General features: G+C 42.9%; 1 protein-coding gene across 2 annotated transcripts; it reads left to right on the top strand.

Moving 5' to 3' along the window:
• The first annotated feature begins 598 nt into the window (after positions 1-598).
• On the top strand, positions 599-12714 carry CHRNA9 (cholinergic receptor nicotinic alpha 9 subunit). Of its 2 annotated transcripts, XM_082728851.1 has the most exons (5): positions 599-820; positions 1076-1221; positions 2123-2277; positions 8294-8826; positions 12017-12714. In XM_082728851.1, exons 1-5 carry the CDS (start codon positions 754-756, stop codon positions 12556-12558), a joined length of 1443 nt encoding a protein of 480 aa, XP_082584977.1. In that variant the 5' UTR covers positions 599-753; the 3' UTR covers positions 12559-12714. The 2 variants fall into 2 exon arrangements, with proteins under 2 accessions (XP_082584977.1, XP_082584978.1); XM_082728852.1 differs by lacking the exons at positions 599-820; positions 1076-1221 and adding an exon at positions 1572-1700.
• The last annotated feature ends 5244 nt before the right edge of the window (positions 12715-17958 follow it).

Below are 17958 nucleotides of genomic sequence, written 5' to 3'. Positions count from 1 at the left end.
AGTAGAACACTAGGTTCCTGGTCTCCAGCTCAAGAAGGCTCAGCGCTGTAGGGCTAGGAAGGGTTCAGGCTTGCAGTTAAACCTAGGTCTTGGCTCCAAATCCTAATGGCAGCGCTGCTTCCAAAGGGAGTGAATGCCCCTCTCCAGGCCCCTCCCCCCATGCTCACACATTACCACACAAGGTCTATGCCAGACCTTGAAGGAGTTGAAGTAGAAGCAGTTCTGGAGATCATGGAATTGCCTCTCTTTCCCTCTTCACATGCCCCTTGAAGCGCATTCATAGAGCCTTTCCAGAGGATGCCCCACAGTGGGGTCTACTTGTCTTCCCTTAGTCCTTAGACTCTGGCTGGATCTGCTTGCCGCAGGTGTAGAAAGCACCTAGCTCCTTCTGCAGAGTCTCAGGGGGTATTGGGCTCCTACCTCACCTCCTCTGAAAGTTTGGTCTGGATGCTCCTGCTGATGGTGGCTAGGGACCCTCGCTGGGACAGCTTCCTCAGATCAGCACTGCCTGCCTAGCCCACCCAGGCTCCTGCATCTCCGTGGCCAGAGCTGCCGGTCTCGGATTACCGGAGGGGAGGAGGGAGAGCCCGTCTGGATCTCAGGACCTCGGGGCCCTCCGTGCACTGCATGCCTGCGCTCTCCATCTGCTTTGGTGAGACTCTGGCAGAGTGCGATCTTTGTACCCAGACCCTTCCCATTCAGAGGGAAGTGGAAGACCACTGCCTCCTTGAGAATTTCTAGAAGCTCAGGAGAATGATGAACTGGCCCCATTCCTGCATCTCCTTTTGCTGGATTTACTTTGCTGTCTCCAGACTGAGAGGTAAGAGTCTGATGGGTGTGTAATCATTTGGGGCCATTTCTTTGGTGGGACTGGACCAGCAAACAGAACAGATACTCTCACTGCGAGAAAATGTTCATGCCTTTTATTGACTAGCCAGAAAACTAACTCTCGTGTACCCAAAGCTTGTCCCTAGCTGATACTGTGTCAGGCCCAGTTCTAGCCCTCGGTTTGCTGTTCTTTGCCTTGAAATATACATGACATCGAATGTTGATCCCAGTCCCTCTTTTTGAGCAGCTGTAGAAACAGCAGATGGAAAATACGCTCAGAAGTTGTTTAATGACCTTTTTGAAGATTATTCCAATGCTCTTCGTCCAGTAGAAGATACAGATAAAGTCCTGAATGTCACCCTCCAAATTACACTTTCTCAGATTAAGGACATGGTGAGTAAAATAAAGTGGTGACTATGAAATTGTGCTTAGGATGAAACTTGCCGCGCTTTCCAAAGAGATGCATTACCTGGAATTTGAGAGGAAATGAGACCAGCCAGGAACGTGTGCAAGCTGGTGGGGGAAGAGAATACCAAGGAAGGAAGCTCTCTACAAAAGTCATTTCGCTAGATGTTACATAATCCTGGCCATTAACAGTAACAGTCTCGATTGTCTAAACAGAGATGGTGTCACAGATACTTGAATCCCTTTCTATGAAATGTCCAAAACACGGAGAACCCTGGAGACAGAAAGCAGAGTGGTGGTTGCAGGGACTATGGGAAGAACGGGGGAATAGTGGGTGATGACTTGATGGTCATAGGGTTTCTTTTTTGAGCTGACAAAATGCTCTGGAACTGGACAGTGGTTATGGTTGTGCAATATCATGAATCTACCGTAAGCCACTGAACCATCCATTTAAAAATGGCTAAATGGTGAGTTTTCTATGAATTTTATTCCTGTTTTTTTAAGAAATATGGTGTTTTAAGATGGCATATCTTGTTTTGTGCTTGTATGTGTTTAATTGCACAAAGTTATGAAACTGTATTTCCTGACTTTCTCATTCAAGTGAGTCGTTGGTTCACCAATTTCCAGAGAAATGTGGGCTGTTGATCTATGAAAAGATCTGATGCCTTGAACGCCTGTTCACTTTACATTCAGAACACTAAATCAAGCAGAAGAAAAAGTACGGCTTTTGCAGTTTGTTAAAGGGAGAGACTAGAAAAGCTCTCATTTATTTAGTGAAAGTAGATTTGTGCTTTTGGAATTTCTTTTGCAAAGAACAAATGCTCCAGAGATGGAAAGCATTTGGTTGAGGTGTCTACTGGACAGAGTTATAACATGGTTGTTTGTACAGGACGAAAGAAACCAGATTCTGACTGCCTATTTATGGATCCGCCAAATCTGGCATGATGCGTATCTCACGTGGGATAGAGACCAGTACGATGGACTGGACTCCATCAGGATCCCCAGTGACCTCGTGTGGAGGCCTGATATTGTCCTATATAACAAGTAAGTACAAGTCAGTCATCGCTCAGGAATGAACTTATTGATTTAATAAAATTTAAACACAATGAGAAAGGACTGTTTTATACACGCTTGAAGTTAAGTTCCAATTCATTTACCTAGGCCCTAGAATGATGATCATAAGATCTTAGATAATAAAATAATAGGTCATAAAAGCTTAGAGCTCCTTCCCCCTTTTGGATGAGATACTCTATTATAGGCTCTACTGGTCTTCTAGGGCTGTGGGAACACAGGACCACAGACTGGGGGGCTCACATGGCAGAAATGTATTCTCTCCCAGTTCTAAAGGCTAGATGTCCAAGGTTGGTTCCTTCTGAGGCTGTAAGGGAGAATGGGCTCCACACATCTCCTCCAAGTTCTGGTGGTTGCTGGCTGCCTTTGTTGTCCCTGGACTTGTAGAAACATCACCTTGATCTTTGCTTTCCTCTTCACCTGGTGTTCTCCGTGTGTGTTGTCTGTGTCCATTTTGCCCCTTTTATAAAAACAAAAGTCGTTTTGGATTAAGGGCCCTCCTTACTCCAGTATGATCTTGTCTTAACTAATTATATCTACAATGACCCTATTCCAAGTAAGTTTACCTTCTGAGATGGCGGGGGCTAGGATTTCAACATATAAATTTTGAGGGGAGGGGACATAATTCAACCCATCATAGTGGTGCTCCCTTCCCCAAGATCATGTATCAATAACGGTGATATTACTAAGATTAAATCAGAATGGACCAGCTAGCAGCTGACCTGTGGATTTTGACATTGGAGTGGAGGATAAACTAGATCGTAAGATCATCAGTTACCCTTTCTTGGTTTCAGGGCAAGGGGCTTCATGTAAAGGGATAGAAGGGATATGTTTTTCAAATTGTAAAGTGCACATGAAGAGTTTTGTTAAAATACAGATTTGGATTCAGTAGGTTGGGGTAGAATTTGATGTTCTGCTTGTCTAGAAGCTCCAGAGGTCAGGGCTGCTAGTCCTTGGATCAGACTTCGAGAAGGAACCACATTGGTCTATCACAGTTCAGGTTCATTTGCTTCACCTGTTGTCAAAGGAGCTTCTCTCTTCTTATTCTGGAACTCAGGCTCTTGTGGGTTGGGAATGGTTCCTCTTTGACTCAGAACAGGGTGAAGGAGGGGCAGTTCAGGGGGGCTTCCTGAGAGCTCAGCCTTCTAGTGGGTGTGAGTTTCTCTTTAGGAAGAGACGGGGTGGGTTGCAGCCTGGATTTTAGTCTTGTCCCTTATTCGGATAGCTCAGCCAAGGGTCATGACCAATTATTCATAGCCCTGATCCTGCTGACCATTTTTCACTCTGGATGGCCAGAGGGTCCTTCCATATTCCTTTCCAAGCAAAACAATGTCCCAGGGTTAGTGCTTTATTATACCGGTTCACTCCCCCCTTCTCTCTCTCTCTCTCTTTCTCTCTCTCTCTCTCTCTCTCTCTCTCTCACACACACACACACACACACACACACATATGGCAAGAGAATAAACCATGGTGTCCCTTAGCTCCTCTCACTCACAGGGTGCAGGTAATCAGAGAATAGAGTTGATACAGACCACTAACAGCATTCTATCAGTTCTAACAGTTCTTCCTGGGAAACAAACAGAATGTGTGTTCTCTTCTTCCTCCTGCTTTGGTTGGCTGAAGAAGTGAGTAACTCTTACTGACATGCTTCTTTGCAAGCTTGCACGGTCACCTAAGTTAAGCCTGTCCCAGTCCGCGCTTATTCTAGAAGCCAGCTGTGTGCTCGTGGGCTCACGCAAACCTGCTGTGGCTTTGGCAAATTCTTTCCCTTTGGGCCTTGAGATGTGTGAGTTCAGTTCCCTGTCCCTTTTCCACACAAAATCTTTTCATTGCACTGATTAATCAGCTCTCTTTTGTTACTCTGGGTTGACTCTTTAGTCCTCTCCTCCCTCCTGCTGCACACCGATCCTTTATTCTGCTTTGCATTCTCCTTCTCGGTAATGTCAGAGTTTTATTACTTAGAGGAAACTCTAAATATGGCTATGGTTGGACATCATTTGCATTCCTATAACTAGCTAAAATTAGGCCACGAGAGACTTATAGGATCAGGCAAAGAAGGGACCTCAGTCATAACCATTTCCCTGACCCTGGTCCTTCCAGCTGAATCCCTGGACCTCTGGACTCTTCTGATCCCAGATATAATATTCTCATTATTTCTCAGAAGCCGGCATAGAACCACATAGACCACAAAATGGGCTTTCTGAGTGGTGGTGGGGAGAGAAAAGAGGGGTATGTGGTAGTGATCCAGTCAGGTGTGATAAAGATAAAGCTTCACATCTAGATTCGCCACTGGAGCCTGAATCAATGGGGCTGAACTTGCTAGGGTGTGATTAGGTTCGAGATGGGTCTGGGAGCTACTTCATGGGAAGGGTAGTTGAATTTGTTGATGCTAGTTTGGAAGCCAGAAGTTCTTGGGAAGACTTAATGGAGATGTTAAGCAGTGAAGGAGAAAATAAGTTAGAGAAAAGAGAAATTTTCTGTAGAGGACAAAAATAAAGACAATGACAAAAGTTAAAGGGAAGATAACAATTAAAACTAATCATAATGCATAACTTGAGCAATCACTATTCCCAAGAAGTAGTGAGCTTTTTAGCAATATAGTTATTCAAGCAGGTATTGGCTCTGCTATCAAATCAGTAAAGAGATAAATAAATCAGGGCTCAAAGTTCTGGTGAAGTTGTTTAGTCTAAGGGTATGGCCGATGATGAGGGAGCAGGAGGCTGGCTGAGGACAAAGCAAAAGCTGGCGCCTTGCACCCCCCCCTTCATCCGCTCCCCTCCATATGTGTAGCATCCCTCAGGCAGCCCTGACTGCCATGAACAATAAGCAAATAGTTAACTTGCAGAACTCACAATCCTGCTAGACAGGAGTCTCCCTTGGCTTACAAATGTTCTAAATCTCACTAACAAAGACGATTGATAGCAGGATTGTGACACCCCACCAAAAAGTCTCCCAACTATCTTAATGTTAATGACTGGTCTAAAGACAACATTGATCCAGCAGCAAGGGCAAGGCCTCCGGCAGGCCCGGAACATCCTGGCACCTTGTAGGCCCTCTTTAACATATGAAAACTCCACTGAAACCTCCCTTCCCCTCACCTTCCCCCAACAGCAGGGTACATAACCTGCCATCCCTCACAACCCGGGGCAGCAGCTCTTCCTGCCCACGGGTCCTGTCCCCGTGCTTTAATAAACCACCATTTTGCACCAAAGATGTCTCAAGAATTCTTTCTTGGTCATCGGCTCCGGACCTCAGCCCACCAAACCTCACCTAGGTTCTAGAACTTCATCAGCCGATATGCTGGTTAGTGCAAGAGTCTGTAAGGATTCCTGACATTAGATTGGGTAGAGACTGGGTTATAGAAATTCCAAATGTGCATTTGTTATGAAAGAGTTCTAATGGCCAGGTTTTCATGGGCCATCTTAACCCTTGGATTTTAGAGCTAGTGAGGAATTGGATACCCTGTCATATTCAGAAAGATCTGTCTGGAATTTGGCATTAAGGTTTGCTTAAGTCATCTTGTGGTTGAGAAAATGGCAAACCTGTTAGATGAGATTGGATGTAAAGGAGGGGAAGAGGAACAGGTTTGAGGAAAACGATGATGAGTTTGGTGTGGGAGTTGTTCAGTTTGGGAGACCAAAGGAATGTGCACTTGAAGACAACCAAGAAGGGACTGAAAAGGCAATCCTCAAGCCTGGAAAGAAGGTTGGGGAAGAGATATCAAAAGCCCTGTGAGCCCTTATAGAACTACTCAAGGAAGGAGAGAAAATGGCTGCAGATAAAGTTGGTGAAACTCTTCACTGCAGACATTTACAGAAGACACTTAAAAGAAATGGCTAAAGGTGTAGAAGGAGAAATAAGACAGAGAGTTGTATAATAGAAACCACTGGAAGAAAGGATGTCCAGGAACAACCTACAGTGTGAAATGCTTGGAAAGAGTTGAATAGGATAGGTACCTAGAACAGGTTTTTAGATTTGTGTGTTTGCAAGTCATGAATGACGTTTGAAAGAGCACATTTTGGGAAGAAGCCAAATTGCAAGAATAAAAGCAAAATGGGGAGGGAAGTGACAGCAGTGTGTATCACTTCCAGTGTGTGGAAGGAGAGGCGGGGTGTGGGAAGTGCCTGAGAAGAAGGGAAGTTGGTAGGAGAGACTGGGGAATGCACTGGGGAGGGTCTCGATGGGTCAGAGAAAATAAGAGCAACCAAGAGAAGCAAAATTGTGAAGGAGACGTGGGAGGAAATGAATCACAGTACCAGGAGGGAAGTTAGCCTTGGAAAGAAAGAGGGGGACTTCTTTTTTTTTTTAAGATTTTATTTATTTATTTGACAGAGAAATCACAAGTAGATGGAGAGGCAGACAGAGAGAGAGAGAGAGGGAAGCAGGCTCCCCGCTGAGCAGAGAGCCCGATGCGGGACTTGATCCCAGGACTCTGAGATCATGACCTGAGCCGAAGGCAGCGGCTTAACCCACTGAGCCACCCAGGCGCCCGGGGGGACTTCTTTTTTGATATGGAATTGTCCAAATAGTTTCTCTCTGATCCTGAGATCTCTTCTCTTATACCAAGGAAGATAGGATGGGTGAGGGATATTCTCAGTTCATCACAGTGCTCACTTCTCATTCCGCTAACTATATCCATTTCTCATCGCTACAGAGGTTAGGTTCAGGGATTTTCAAAAAACTTCATCTTATTATCTTCATGAAGACTATATTAAAGATCCTTCTCTTTAAACCCTCCTTATTAAAGACCCTCATTAAAAATTGAGCTCCACACATTAACTGTAATGGTCTGATTTGGTCCGCTTCAATCAGACCATTACAGTTAGTGTTGTGGTGCCCGATTTTGAGAAAGTGGGAAAAAATAATTTAAAAACATGCCAGTTCTTTGATCCAGCAAATCCTCTTCTGGCAATTTAATGTAAGGAAAGAGTCAGTGGATAAATGCAAAGATTTGACTGTAGCATCACTTGCAAATGCAAAACCTGGAAAAGACAATGTTGAACACCGATGGATTGATTAAATAAGTATGGCATAGCTATATAATGGAATATATAGGACAACTATTTGCCATGAAAATAGTGTTGTAGGAGAATATGAATGAATAACCACATTTTAAATTTTGTATCATATTTTGGGGGGGGGGGTAATTAACTTTTTAGATTCTGGGATAATTTTAGATTTCCAGAAAAGTTGCAAAGATGGTACAGAGAATTCCCATACACCCTTCCTCTCGTTTCCCCTAATGTTACATCTACTGTTACATCAAAATAACATAGTGCATTTGTCAAAACTAATACAATATTATTAATTAAACTATAGACTTTACTTGGATTTCATCAGTTTTTCCACTTCTGTGAACTTTCTCTGTTCCAGAATCCAATCTAGGATACCTTACATATGACATTTAGCCATAATACATTTTGTAGGGAAAAAATTATAAGGAAGACTGGGAAACATGCATTAAAAGTTAATAAAAACCTATCATTTAGGGCTGTAAGCATTGGAAACTGACTTTGGCTACCTTCTGAAAAAAGGAATTTATAGGAAGGGTATGGTACAGCTCACTGAATTAAAAGGAAAAAAAAAAATCAATGACCAGTTCTTATAAAGGACAGACTGTATAGACTGGTACTGCTCTAGGGTTTGAGAGAGCAGGGACTACTGAGCTGGTTTATTGATTTGTTTTATCTAGATGTTTGACTCATTATACCTGGACTAAGAGAGCAGCTTTGGAAATGAAGAGGAAGGGACATGGAGCAGGGATGCTTTAAAGGAAGAATCCAAGAAAAGTTGGCCCAGAGTAGTTATGGGAGAGAGAGGTAGGGGCAAACTGGAGTTGATTCCAGCTTTCAGCCAGGGTGATGGGGACAATGGTGATCCATTGCCAGAGACACTGAAGGGATGGGCAGAGGTTGGTGAACTGTCCAGAGTAAGGAAGTTGATGAGTTGTCTTGACAAGCAGCTTTCATTTCCCTCCTCTGACCTCCAGGGCTGATGATGAGTCTTCTGAGCCCGTGAATACCAATGTGGTCCTGCGGTATGACGGGCTGATCACCTGGGATACGCCAGCCATCACCAAGAGCTCCTGTGTGGTGGATGTCACCTATTTCCCCTTTGATAACCAGCAGTGCAATCTGACCTTTGGTTCCTGGACTTACAACGGCAACCAGGTAGACATATTCAATGCCCTAGACACTGGAGATCTCTCTGACTTCATCGAAGATGTGGAGTGGGAAGTTCATGGCATGCCTGCTGTAAAGAATGTGATCTCCTATGGCTGCTGCTCGGAGCCTTACCCGGATGTGACATTCACTCTCCTTCTGAAGAGGAGGTCCTCGTTCTATATCGTCAACCTCCTCATCCCATGTGTCCTCATCTCTTTTCTGGCTCCCTTGAGTTTTTATCTCCCAGCAGCCTCTGGGGAAAAGGTCTCCTTGGGAGTGACCATCCTGTTGGCCATGACTGTATTTCAGCTCATGGTGGCAGAGATCATGCCAGCCTCAGAAAATGTCCCTCTGATAGGTGAGTTCAAGCGCCTTACTCTTTGAGCCTAGCTTCATAGTGAGTGGGATAACATCTGTCCCTTTAAACTCATAACCGTTAGGTCAACTTCAGACTCAAAACAAGCTGCTGCATAATTCATGTGGTGTCTTCAGTTGGCGTCTTTCAATACCGAGATGGCTGTTTTCCAGAACTGGGCTTATTGTCTCTGGGTTTATACAAAAGAGGGAGGGGAGGCGACAGTTTAGAGGAGGGGTTCTCAAAGTGTGATCCTTGGATCCACAGGGCAGCCTCGCTTTCGAAATGCAGATTCTCAGGGCCTACCCCAGACTTCCTGAATTAGACACTCTGGGATGAGCCCTGACAATCTGTTTTAACAAGACTTCTGGGTGATTTTCATGCACTTTCTGTTCCACTGGTTTAGAAGTTAAGGCTCTGATTTTGAAGTTAAAGAAATCTACATTTGAACTCTGATTTTACCACTCATTTCTTCATGATCAATCTTAGGTGAGTTACTTAGTCTTTTAGTTTCTGCTTCATCACCTGGAAAGTGTGTGTAATTGCTACTCCATGTGTGGTTGCTTAGCGTGGAAGCTGGCATATGGTAAGTACACCTTCAGTAGTGACTATTATTATCTTTTCACAGCATATGGGATGTCTTCTTGGGAAAGAGTGGCAAACAGGATAGAAATGGTTGACTGGATTTTGCAGCCCATCATGTACCCTTCATTGAATAATCTTTAACCTTTATTGGGTATAACAGAGGTGGGAGAGCTTGTTAAAATGCTGGTGCCTACATCCAAAGAGTGCAATTCAGCAATCTTTGCAAGAATTTGGAACCTGAGGTGACTTTAGGATGGACCATAGTTTCCAAAGTCTGCTCTAATAGAATGTCTTTATAAAGGGTAAGCTTAGACACAGAGACTATGACCCCTTCCCCTACCTTTTTTTTTTTTTTTTTTTTTTAAGGATCTTATTAACTTGTTTGAAAGGGAGAGAGTGAGCACAAGTGGGCGGAGGGGCAGAGGAAGGGGGTGTAGCAGATTCCCCTCTGAGCGGGGAGGCGGGACTCAATCCCAGGACTCTGGGGTCATGAGCTGAGCCAAAGGCAGATTAATGGACTGAGCTCCCTAGGCGCCCCTCCCTACCTCATTCTTAGACCTTTCCTAATGCTCCCAAGCGCCACCAAGGACCTACTTGGCTCCAAGACCTCTGCTTCCATGACTTGCTCTTGTACTAGATGCTTACCAAAATCAGAAGCTAAACATAATTTCTTTTAAAATAAACAATGAGGAGGAATTTCAGAACATGCAGAGACTTAGAGACTGATATGAAAGGGATGTTGTACTGCTCTTTTATCCTCTATTGAATGCAATATTACCTGATACTCAGACAATACCACACTGGTTTTCTTGTTTGGAGATTTCTTCCTTGTTATGTCTCTCCAAGCGAAAAAACACAGACACACCAACACATGGACACAAATACACACAGACACACACACGCATTTTTGAGAACTAGACACTGAAAGTTCTCTCCACCGCTCCCGCCTACCACTAATAAAGAGGAAGAGGTGTACTGGCATTTCTGTGACCTCTCCTGAGACAGAAATGATTGACTGTGATGATCTGTAATCATAGTCCCATTTGAGGCAAGACAATTGGTAGGTCACTCTCTCTTCTTTAGCAGGGACATTCAATAGCAAGTTGGCTAAAGTTCTAAAGACAGATGTCTTGAGATGCGTCTCAGGAGTTCTGTAAACATTATTTATTCTGTTTCTGTGATAATATAAAATGTATCTTTTTAAAAAGGGTGCACACAGAACATATCTGTTAACAACAACAACTTGTTATTTGCAGCCCCTACGACATGCACTTCCAATCTTATAGAAATGTGCTTAAGTGTTCTGCTAAGTGTAGCATTTGATCTAAGCTTCTGGCCCATGGTCTCTACTGTATTAAAACAGGCCCCATTTATTCTTAGTTTACTTTGAGCTTTTAACAAATAAGTAGATGATGCATATTATCAAATGCATTGTTTTCATCTGTTGAGATTATCATCTGAGTTTTCTCTTTTGCCTCATTAATATAGTGAATTAGGTTTTCTGATGTTGAACTAAATCCTCCTTCATCCTGATGAAGTACCATTTTAAGACACTACTGGATTTAATTAGCTGACAAGTTTTATACGACTTTCTAAAATATGTCTATAAGGAAAATGGCCCTAATGCTTCCTTTCCTGTTACTTTTGGAATCAAAGCTAAAGTGACTTCATAAACTAAGCTAGACAGTTTTCTCTCTTTTTGTATTTCTGGAACAACTTGGTTTGCATGATATGAGTTATCTGTCTTTTAAAAGTTTGGTAAAACTCACCTATAAGACAAACTCTGGAGCTTTTCTATTCCAATTTTCTTTTTTTCTTACACTAAATTTGATGTCTTATGTATTTCTAGAAATTTCATTTAGGTTTTCAAATATATTATCATACAGCTAAATATTATTTTATTGTATTCTAAATTTCTATTCTGTTATTTCTTCTTTTACATTCTCCCTCCCTCTCTATCCCCCACTACCTCTATTCTGTGAGAGGCTTTATCAAAGGTTTATCAATCTTACTCCTTTTTACAAATAGCTTTTGCTTTTCTTCATCTTTTTGGTTTTATGTTCTGTATTTTCTAATTCTGTGCCCTTACCTTTATTATTTCTTTCCTTAATTTTCTTTTTTCATGAATATTGCTTTTTGCAATCACACGTTAAAGACTAACAGTGACACAATGGCTCCTTCCTTACCCATAGTAATGAGGTCTGAGGACAATTCTGAGAGCTGTGCAGAATCGTTGTTTGTTGAGAGTAGAATTTTTTTCACATCACGATCTCTGGCAACACTTAGAAACCTTTAACTCAGTGAAGGGACAGTGCTGAGAACTTTACACATACCATCTCAATTAAGCCTCATCCTATTTCCATTAATTAGATCCAATAATTATACCCATTTTACAGAGGAGAAAGCTGAGGCTTAGCAGGATGGTCTAACTTGCTCCAGGCCACCAGTTGAGTGAGTGGTGGAACTGGGATTTGTATCTAGGAAGTTTGACTCAGAAGCTTATGCTGGTAACCATTAGTGTCTACAGGTTCTCTAGAAAAGGTGTTTGTGTATTTTTGAGCCAAACACAAGGACAGTTTAAGCTAACTTCGTCGTGGTTATTTTCCAGGCAAATATTACATAGCCACAATGGCCTTGATCACAGCTTCCACTGCCTTGACCATTATGGTGATGAACGTCCACTTCTGTGGGGCTGAGGCCCGGCCGGTACCACACTGGGCCAGGGTCGTCATCCTGAAATACATGTCCAGGGTCTTGTGTGTCTATGATGTGGGTGAGAGCTGCCTTAGCCCCCGCCACGACAGGGAGCGAACCCATCTCACAAAGGTATATGGCAAGCTTCCAGAGCCAAATCTGCAAACAGACAGAAACAAAGGACTTCCCAAGAAGAAGGAAATAAACAAACTGGTAAAAAATGACTTGGGGTGCCATGGTGAGAATCCGCAGGATGCTGACGGTTACTGTGCTCGGTACCAGATGCTGACGAGGAATATTGAGTACATTGCCAAGTGCCTCAAAGACCACAAGGCCACCAACTCCAAGGGGAGTGAGTGGAAGAAGGTTGCAAAAGTCATAGACCGATTCTTCATGTGGGTTTTTTTCATTATGGTGTTCGTGATGACTGTCTTGATCATCGCAAGAGCAGATTAGTGAGCATTTGGTGTGTGGAGACAAATCAGTAAAATTCCTCATGATCTACTCCAATATTTTTCCAAGTCAGATTTACATACACACACACACATGCATGTAAATACATATGTATAATTTATATACACAAATAATAAATAAATATATATCTAAAATGTAGGGGTTATGTTGTGCTTGCTTGCTTGCTTTCTTCCCTTTTATTTTTTTTTTAAGATTTTATTTATTTATTTGACAGAGAGAGATCACAAGTAGGCAGAGAGGCAGGCAGAGAGAGAGAGAGGAGGAAGCAGGCTCCCTGCCGAGCAGAGAGCCCGATGTGGGACTCGATCCCAGGACCCTGAGATCATGACCTGAGCCGAAGGCAGCGGCTTAACCCACTGAGCCACCCAGGCGCCCCTTTCCTTTTTTTTTTTTAAGTAGACTCGATACCCAGTGTGGAGCCCACTGTGGGCCCAAACTCAGGATCCCAAGATCAAGACTGAAGCTGAGGACAAGAGTTGGCCACCCAACTGACTGAGCCATCCAGGCGTCCCTGCTGTGTTTACTTTTTATTTTTAATTTCAAATCAATATTATAGCTACCTGTTGAGTTTAGCAGGAAAAAAAAAAAACAATTGTTAAGCAAGAGGTCCAAAATTTCAAGGGTAGGAAGATGAAGGAAATAAAGAAGGATACCTTTGATAGCCTACCAGAGTGGTAAGTGGCTTCTAGATCACACAATTATTTAAGGGACAGAGGGAGACTTTCAAGCAGATTCCCTGCTGAGCACGAGCCCCATCTCACAACCCTGAGATCCCAACCTGAGCTGAAACCTAGCTGTTGTTTCACCGACTGAGCCACCCTGGTGCTGTAGCCACCCTCAGCCACTTAGCCCCTCTTAAAACATGCTTTAAAAAAAGAAAGCATAGGGACCCCTGGGTGGCTCAGTGGGTTAAGCCTCTACCTACAGCTCGGGTCATGATCTCAGGGTCCTGAGATTGAGCCCTGCATGGGGCTCTCTGCTTAGCGGAGAGCCTGCTTCCCCTCGCCTCTCTCTGCCTGCCTCTCTGCCTACTGTGATCTCTGTATGTCAAATAAATAAATAAAATCTTTATAAATAAATAAATAAAAATAAAAGAAAGAAAAAGAAAAAGAAAGAAAAGAAAAGAAATAAAAATTTTAAAAAAGAAAGCATGGATTCCTTAGTGCAATTTTAGTTGCCATGTTTCCTTTCTCAGGACTAGTGCATTTCAAGTCATTTCTCAAATGATGGAATAAAAAGTTTCATCCCATATGAAGAAAGTCTAAGAGTCAGCAATTCAATGGGGAGGAGAACTTTCTTCATGATGATGATGTCATATGTAGTGGTTATATTTTATATAAACCCTAAAAATGGAGTTGTTCTTGCATTTAGTCTTGGACTTACACAAGATCATCAGCAAACTGGGCTCATTCATTTGTTCGTTCAGTTATTCACCATGCCTTTATTGGGTTTGTCCTACACACAACAAAACTACATGATTTACATTTGCACTGGGTGTCAGAGCAAATCTTATACAGAATTCTCATCCTTTTTGATCTTCACAATAACTCTGTGAGCCAGCCAGGCAGATACTTCTAGTCCTTTTTCTCAGGGAAGGTTCCTGTGTCAGAGGAAGGTGGATGGAAGTGACCTACCTTCTCAACATTCGACGAGATGGTAAGGGGAGCTGGGATTCAGATCTTCATCTCTGTGACTCTGAGTTTGGGCCAGGTCTGCTAAAGTCACCATGCTTTTGAGCATGATAGATCATGATTTGAGACAGGAGAGTCTGAGGGATTCTCATTCTGAATTTTGAATTTCTGCCCTAAATTATTTCCTGTGCTTCTCTACCTTTTTTCCCACTTTCAGTCAGATGTGTTGTCACATTCCTCCCACTCCTACCTTGATGACAATGATCCAAGAACTGATAACCATTTTCTAACTTCCACCTCAACTCTTCTTTTACCGATAGAACAAACAAACAAAATGAACAGAAATGGGGAGAAGACAGGGGTTTACCTAGGAAAGAAAGGAGGATATTTGGTTTAAACATGTGGACATTTTTTTTACTCTTACATTGACTTATTTGAAAAGCATTTGTTGTGCACTTACTATATACTGAATGTCATGTCAGCTTTGGAGGGAAAAAATACTAAACATGGTTTTTGGCCCTCCAGTTACTCATGTATTGCTCACAGTTCAGTAGGGGACACAGTCAAGAAAATAGACAAATACAATATAGTGTCAGTGAAATAAAGTGAGTAGAAGGATTGACAAAATGCTGTGGGAACAATGATGTTGAAACTGTTTGAGGGAAAGCTTGGGAAAGACTTTGTAGGGGTGTAACATTTAATGTGGGCTTTGAAGGATGAGCAGGAGTTTGCTAAACCGAGAAAGAAGTAGGGTAAAGATTAGAAGGCATTAGGGATTAGAAGGCATTAGGGAAAAGATAGGAGTATGAGCAGAGCTTAGAACAGAAGCCTTGGCCTACTCATGGAATGGATAATGAGGAATTAGAGAAATGTATCTGGGAATCAGACCACTTTTTATTCTTTATTTTAATTATAGGAGTGCATCAACTAGTTATGGCTGCATTTGACTACAAATAACAGAAAACAATGTGATGTGACTTAAGTAGAGAAAAGTTATTTAGCCACACAAAGGTAAATCTAGAGATACAAATTTCAGGGATCTTTTCATCTTCTGTGATGTTTTAAGGTACTAAATTTGTGATAATTTGTTAGAACAGCAATAAAAACTATGATAGTACCCAAGGAACAACACTGAGTATATCATTTTTCCCATGTTCTAGATTCTTTGTTTGGGATAGAATTGTCTACAGTCAGACTGAGATGTTTCAATTGATGCATGCTTAAAAATTTTGAACTTTATCCCCCAAACACTGGGGAGCTGCAAAAGGATTTTAAGCCAAAGAGTGATTGTGTCAGATTTGTGTTTCAGAAACAAGACTGTGGGGGCATCTGGGTGGCTCTGACAGTTAAGCATCTGCCTTTGGCTCAGGCTATGATTCCAGGGTCCTGCGATTGAGCCCCCACATCCAGCTCCCTGCTCAGCGAAGAGTCTACCTGTACCTCTCTCTCTGCCCCTCACCCTGCTTTTGGACTCTCTCTTTCTCTTGCAAATAAATAAATAAAATCTTAAAAAAAAAAGGAAAGAAAGAAAGAAGATGTGGTGGCAATTAGATTATAGAGAAAGGAGAGAAAAGGCAGAGAGCTCTGTTGGCATGTTTTTTTAACCAATTCAAGAAAGTGATAATGAAGGCATGACCCAAGATGGCGGAGATGAGTGAATGAGTCATTTATGACCTAAAATGAAGTATTTATGGCCTACACAGACAGGACATGGTGACAGAGTGGATGTGGGGTCAGAGAGAGAGAGTGGCATTGAGCATGATTCTGAGTTTCCTATCCTAGAAAACTGAAGCGAAGAGTAGAGGAGGACTGGGTTTTGGAGGAGAGAATTCTGTTTAGGACACCTTGTACTGGAAATGCCTGTAGGACACACGGGTGGAGATATCGAAGAAGTAGTGAGGGGGGGAGGGATAGGGTGGCTGGGGGATGGACACTGGGGAGGGTATGTGCTATGGTGAGTGCTGTGAACTGGGTAAGACTGACGAATCACAGACCTGTACCCCTGAAGCAAATAATACATTATGTTAATTTAAAAAAAACGTACTGAACACGTGTTTGGAAATTTGGTGAAAAGTGAAAGCTTAAAAAAAAGACTTTACACTCTAATTAATTGTTAAAATATTTATGAAGTGATTTCACTGGGCAAGACACAGCACCACAAACTGAGAGACTGAAGTGAATAGAAACACATTCTTTGCCACAATTCCAGATGATTATAATCATTTTGTGGCATTAAAGCATTTACCCTGTTACACTGTCATTTCTTCATTTATGCGTCTGTGTCCCCAGGTATGAAGAGATCCTCTCTGGGCCTTGCGCCCAGAAGTTCTGTCATTATTCTCTTTTTATCCATTGGGATAAGGATATTCTCATTGTATGCAACAAAGGCTCAAGGGCAGAACAGGACTTAGTATTATTTGAGAAAGCGAAAGGAGGCCAGTGGGAGCCGTACAATCAAATCAGCAACCCGCAAGAGAGCAAGGGAGGAGATTGGCAAGGTGTGGAGGCTGCTTCCTACAGAGCCTCGCAAAGTTTAAAAAAACACCAATGACTTTGTTTATTGTCCCACTGCCTTGCTGCACTAAGGTGCGTACCTGGGTCTGTTAAGGTCCTGACCTTTGTTCTTTCTCCTTTAGTCTCCGTGTCTACTTTTCCATGAGCTCATTGCTCAGACCAATACTTGCCAACACAGCCATGGGCAAACCTGGTAAATGGGCTGTCTTGGTCAAACTGGAAACACAGGTTCTAGAAGGTCTTAGGAAATAGTGGTGAAGCCACCAATAATGTCATCAGCCAGCATAGAGCTCTCTCCCCACTTCTTCCTTCCTATCAGATCACACCATTGAAATAGGCTTGGCTGTTGATACTTCATGAGCTGGTCAGTATAGCCAAACCTCTCTAGCTCTGACAAAACCTGCCTTGTGTTTGCGTATCTCTCTCTCTTCGCTCTTCCCAGCCAGGCTTCCCCTTTGCAACATTCAGGGCTCCAGCAGGATACAGATGGTGGGCTCAAATCAGGACGGTTTGTGGAAGGTTAATAAAGGACTAGTATAGAAGTGTGCGGGCAGGATGTAGAGAAAACTAAGGGTGGTAGAGAGCACTAGAACTAGCAAAGCAGATCTATTACCACTCTGAGTGAGGCCTGAGGGGAGCCAAGAGGAAATGGTTACCTGAACCCAGCTGGAGAGAGTTGGGACCTTTGGTTGAATGAATGCAGCAGGCTCCATAAGTGGGGAGTTGGGGGAATATATATCCCCACCCCATTCCGTCTTCCCTCCAGTCTCCTCCTGGGGCTCACATTTGGCCAAACTCAATTGAGTCACTCAACGGTATTCTATTGATGTTGCCATTGATCTGGGACAGGCAGCAGAGTGGCAAAGGGTAGAGCATGGATCTGGAGGGACAAAGGGGGGAACATCTGGCACATTCCCTCATTCTTTGACTTCCCTCTACATTTAAAACCTGACCTCTTGTCATCCCAATCAACTGAAATTGCTCTAGCAAAGTAAACCATTCGGTAATTGCCAAATCCACGGGACACCTCTGAGGTCTCTTTGCTGCCTTCAACACAACTGACCACTTCCTCCTTCTTACCCCATTTCCCCCTTACCCTCTGTGTTACCCCTTTCTGCCTCTTAAATGGATAATCCTCAGAAACACTGGCTGTCTCCAATTCCTCTCTTCTCTGGTATAAATTGATGTCCCTCAGCGTTGGGTCCTTGGCTCTCCTCCTCCATGGTTTTTACTACCA

The sequence above is a fragment of the Mustela nivalis genome, assembly GCF_964662115.1.
Source record: "Mustela nivalis genome assembly, chromosome: 4".
Lineage (NCBI taxonomy): Eukaryota > Metazoa > Chordata > Mammalia > Carnivora > Mustelidae > Mustela > Mustela nivalis.
This window is presented reverse-complemented; position numbering and strand designations above follow the sequence as displayed.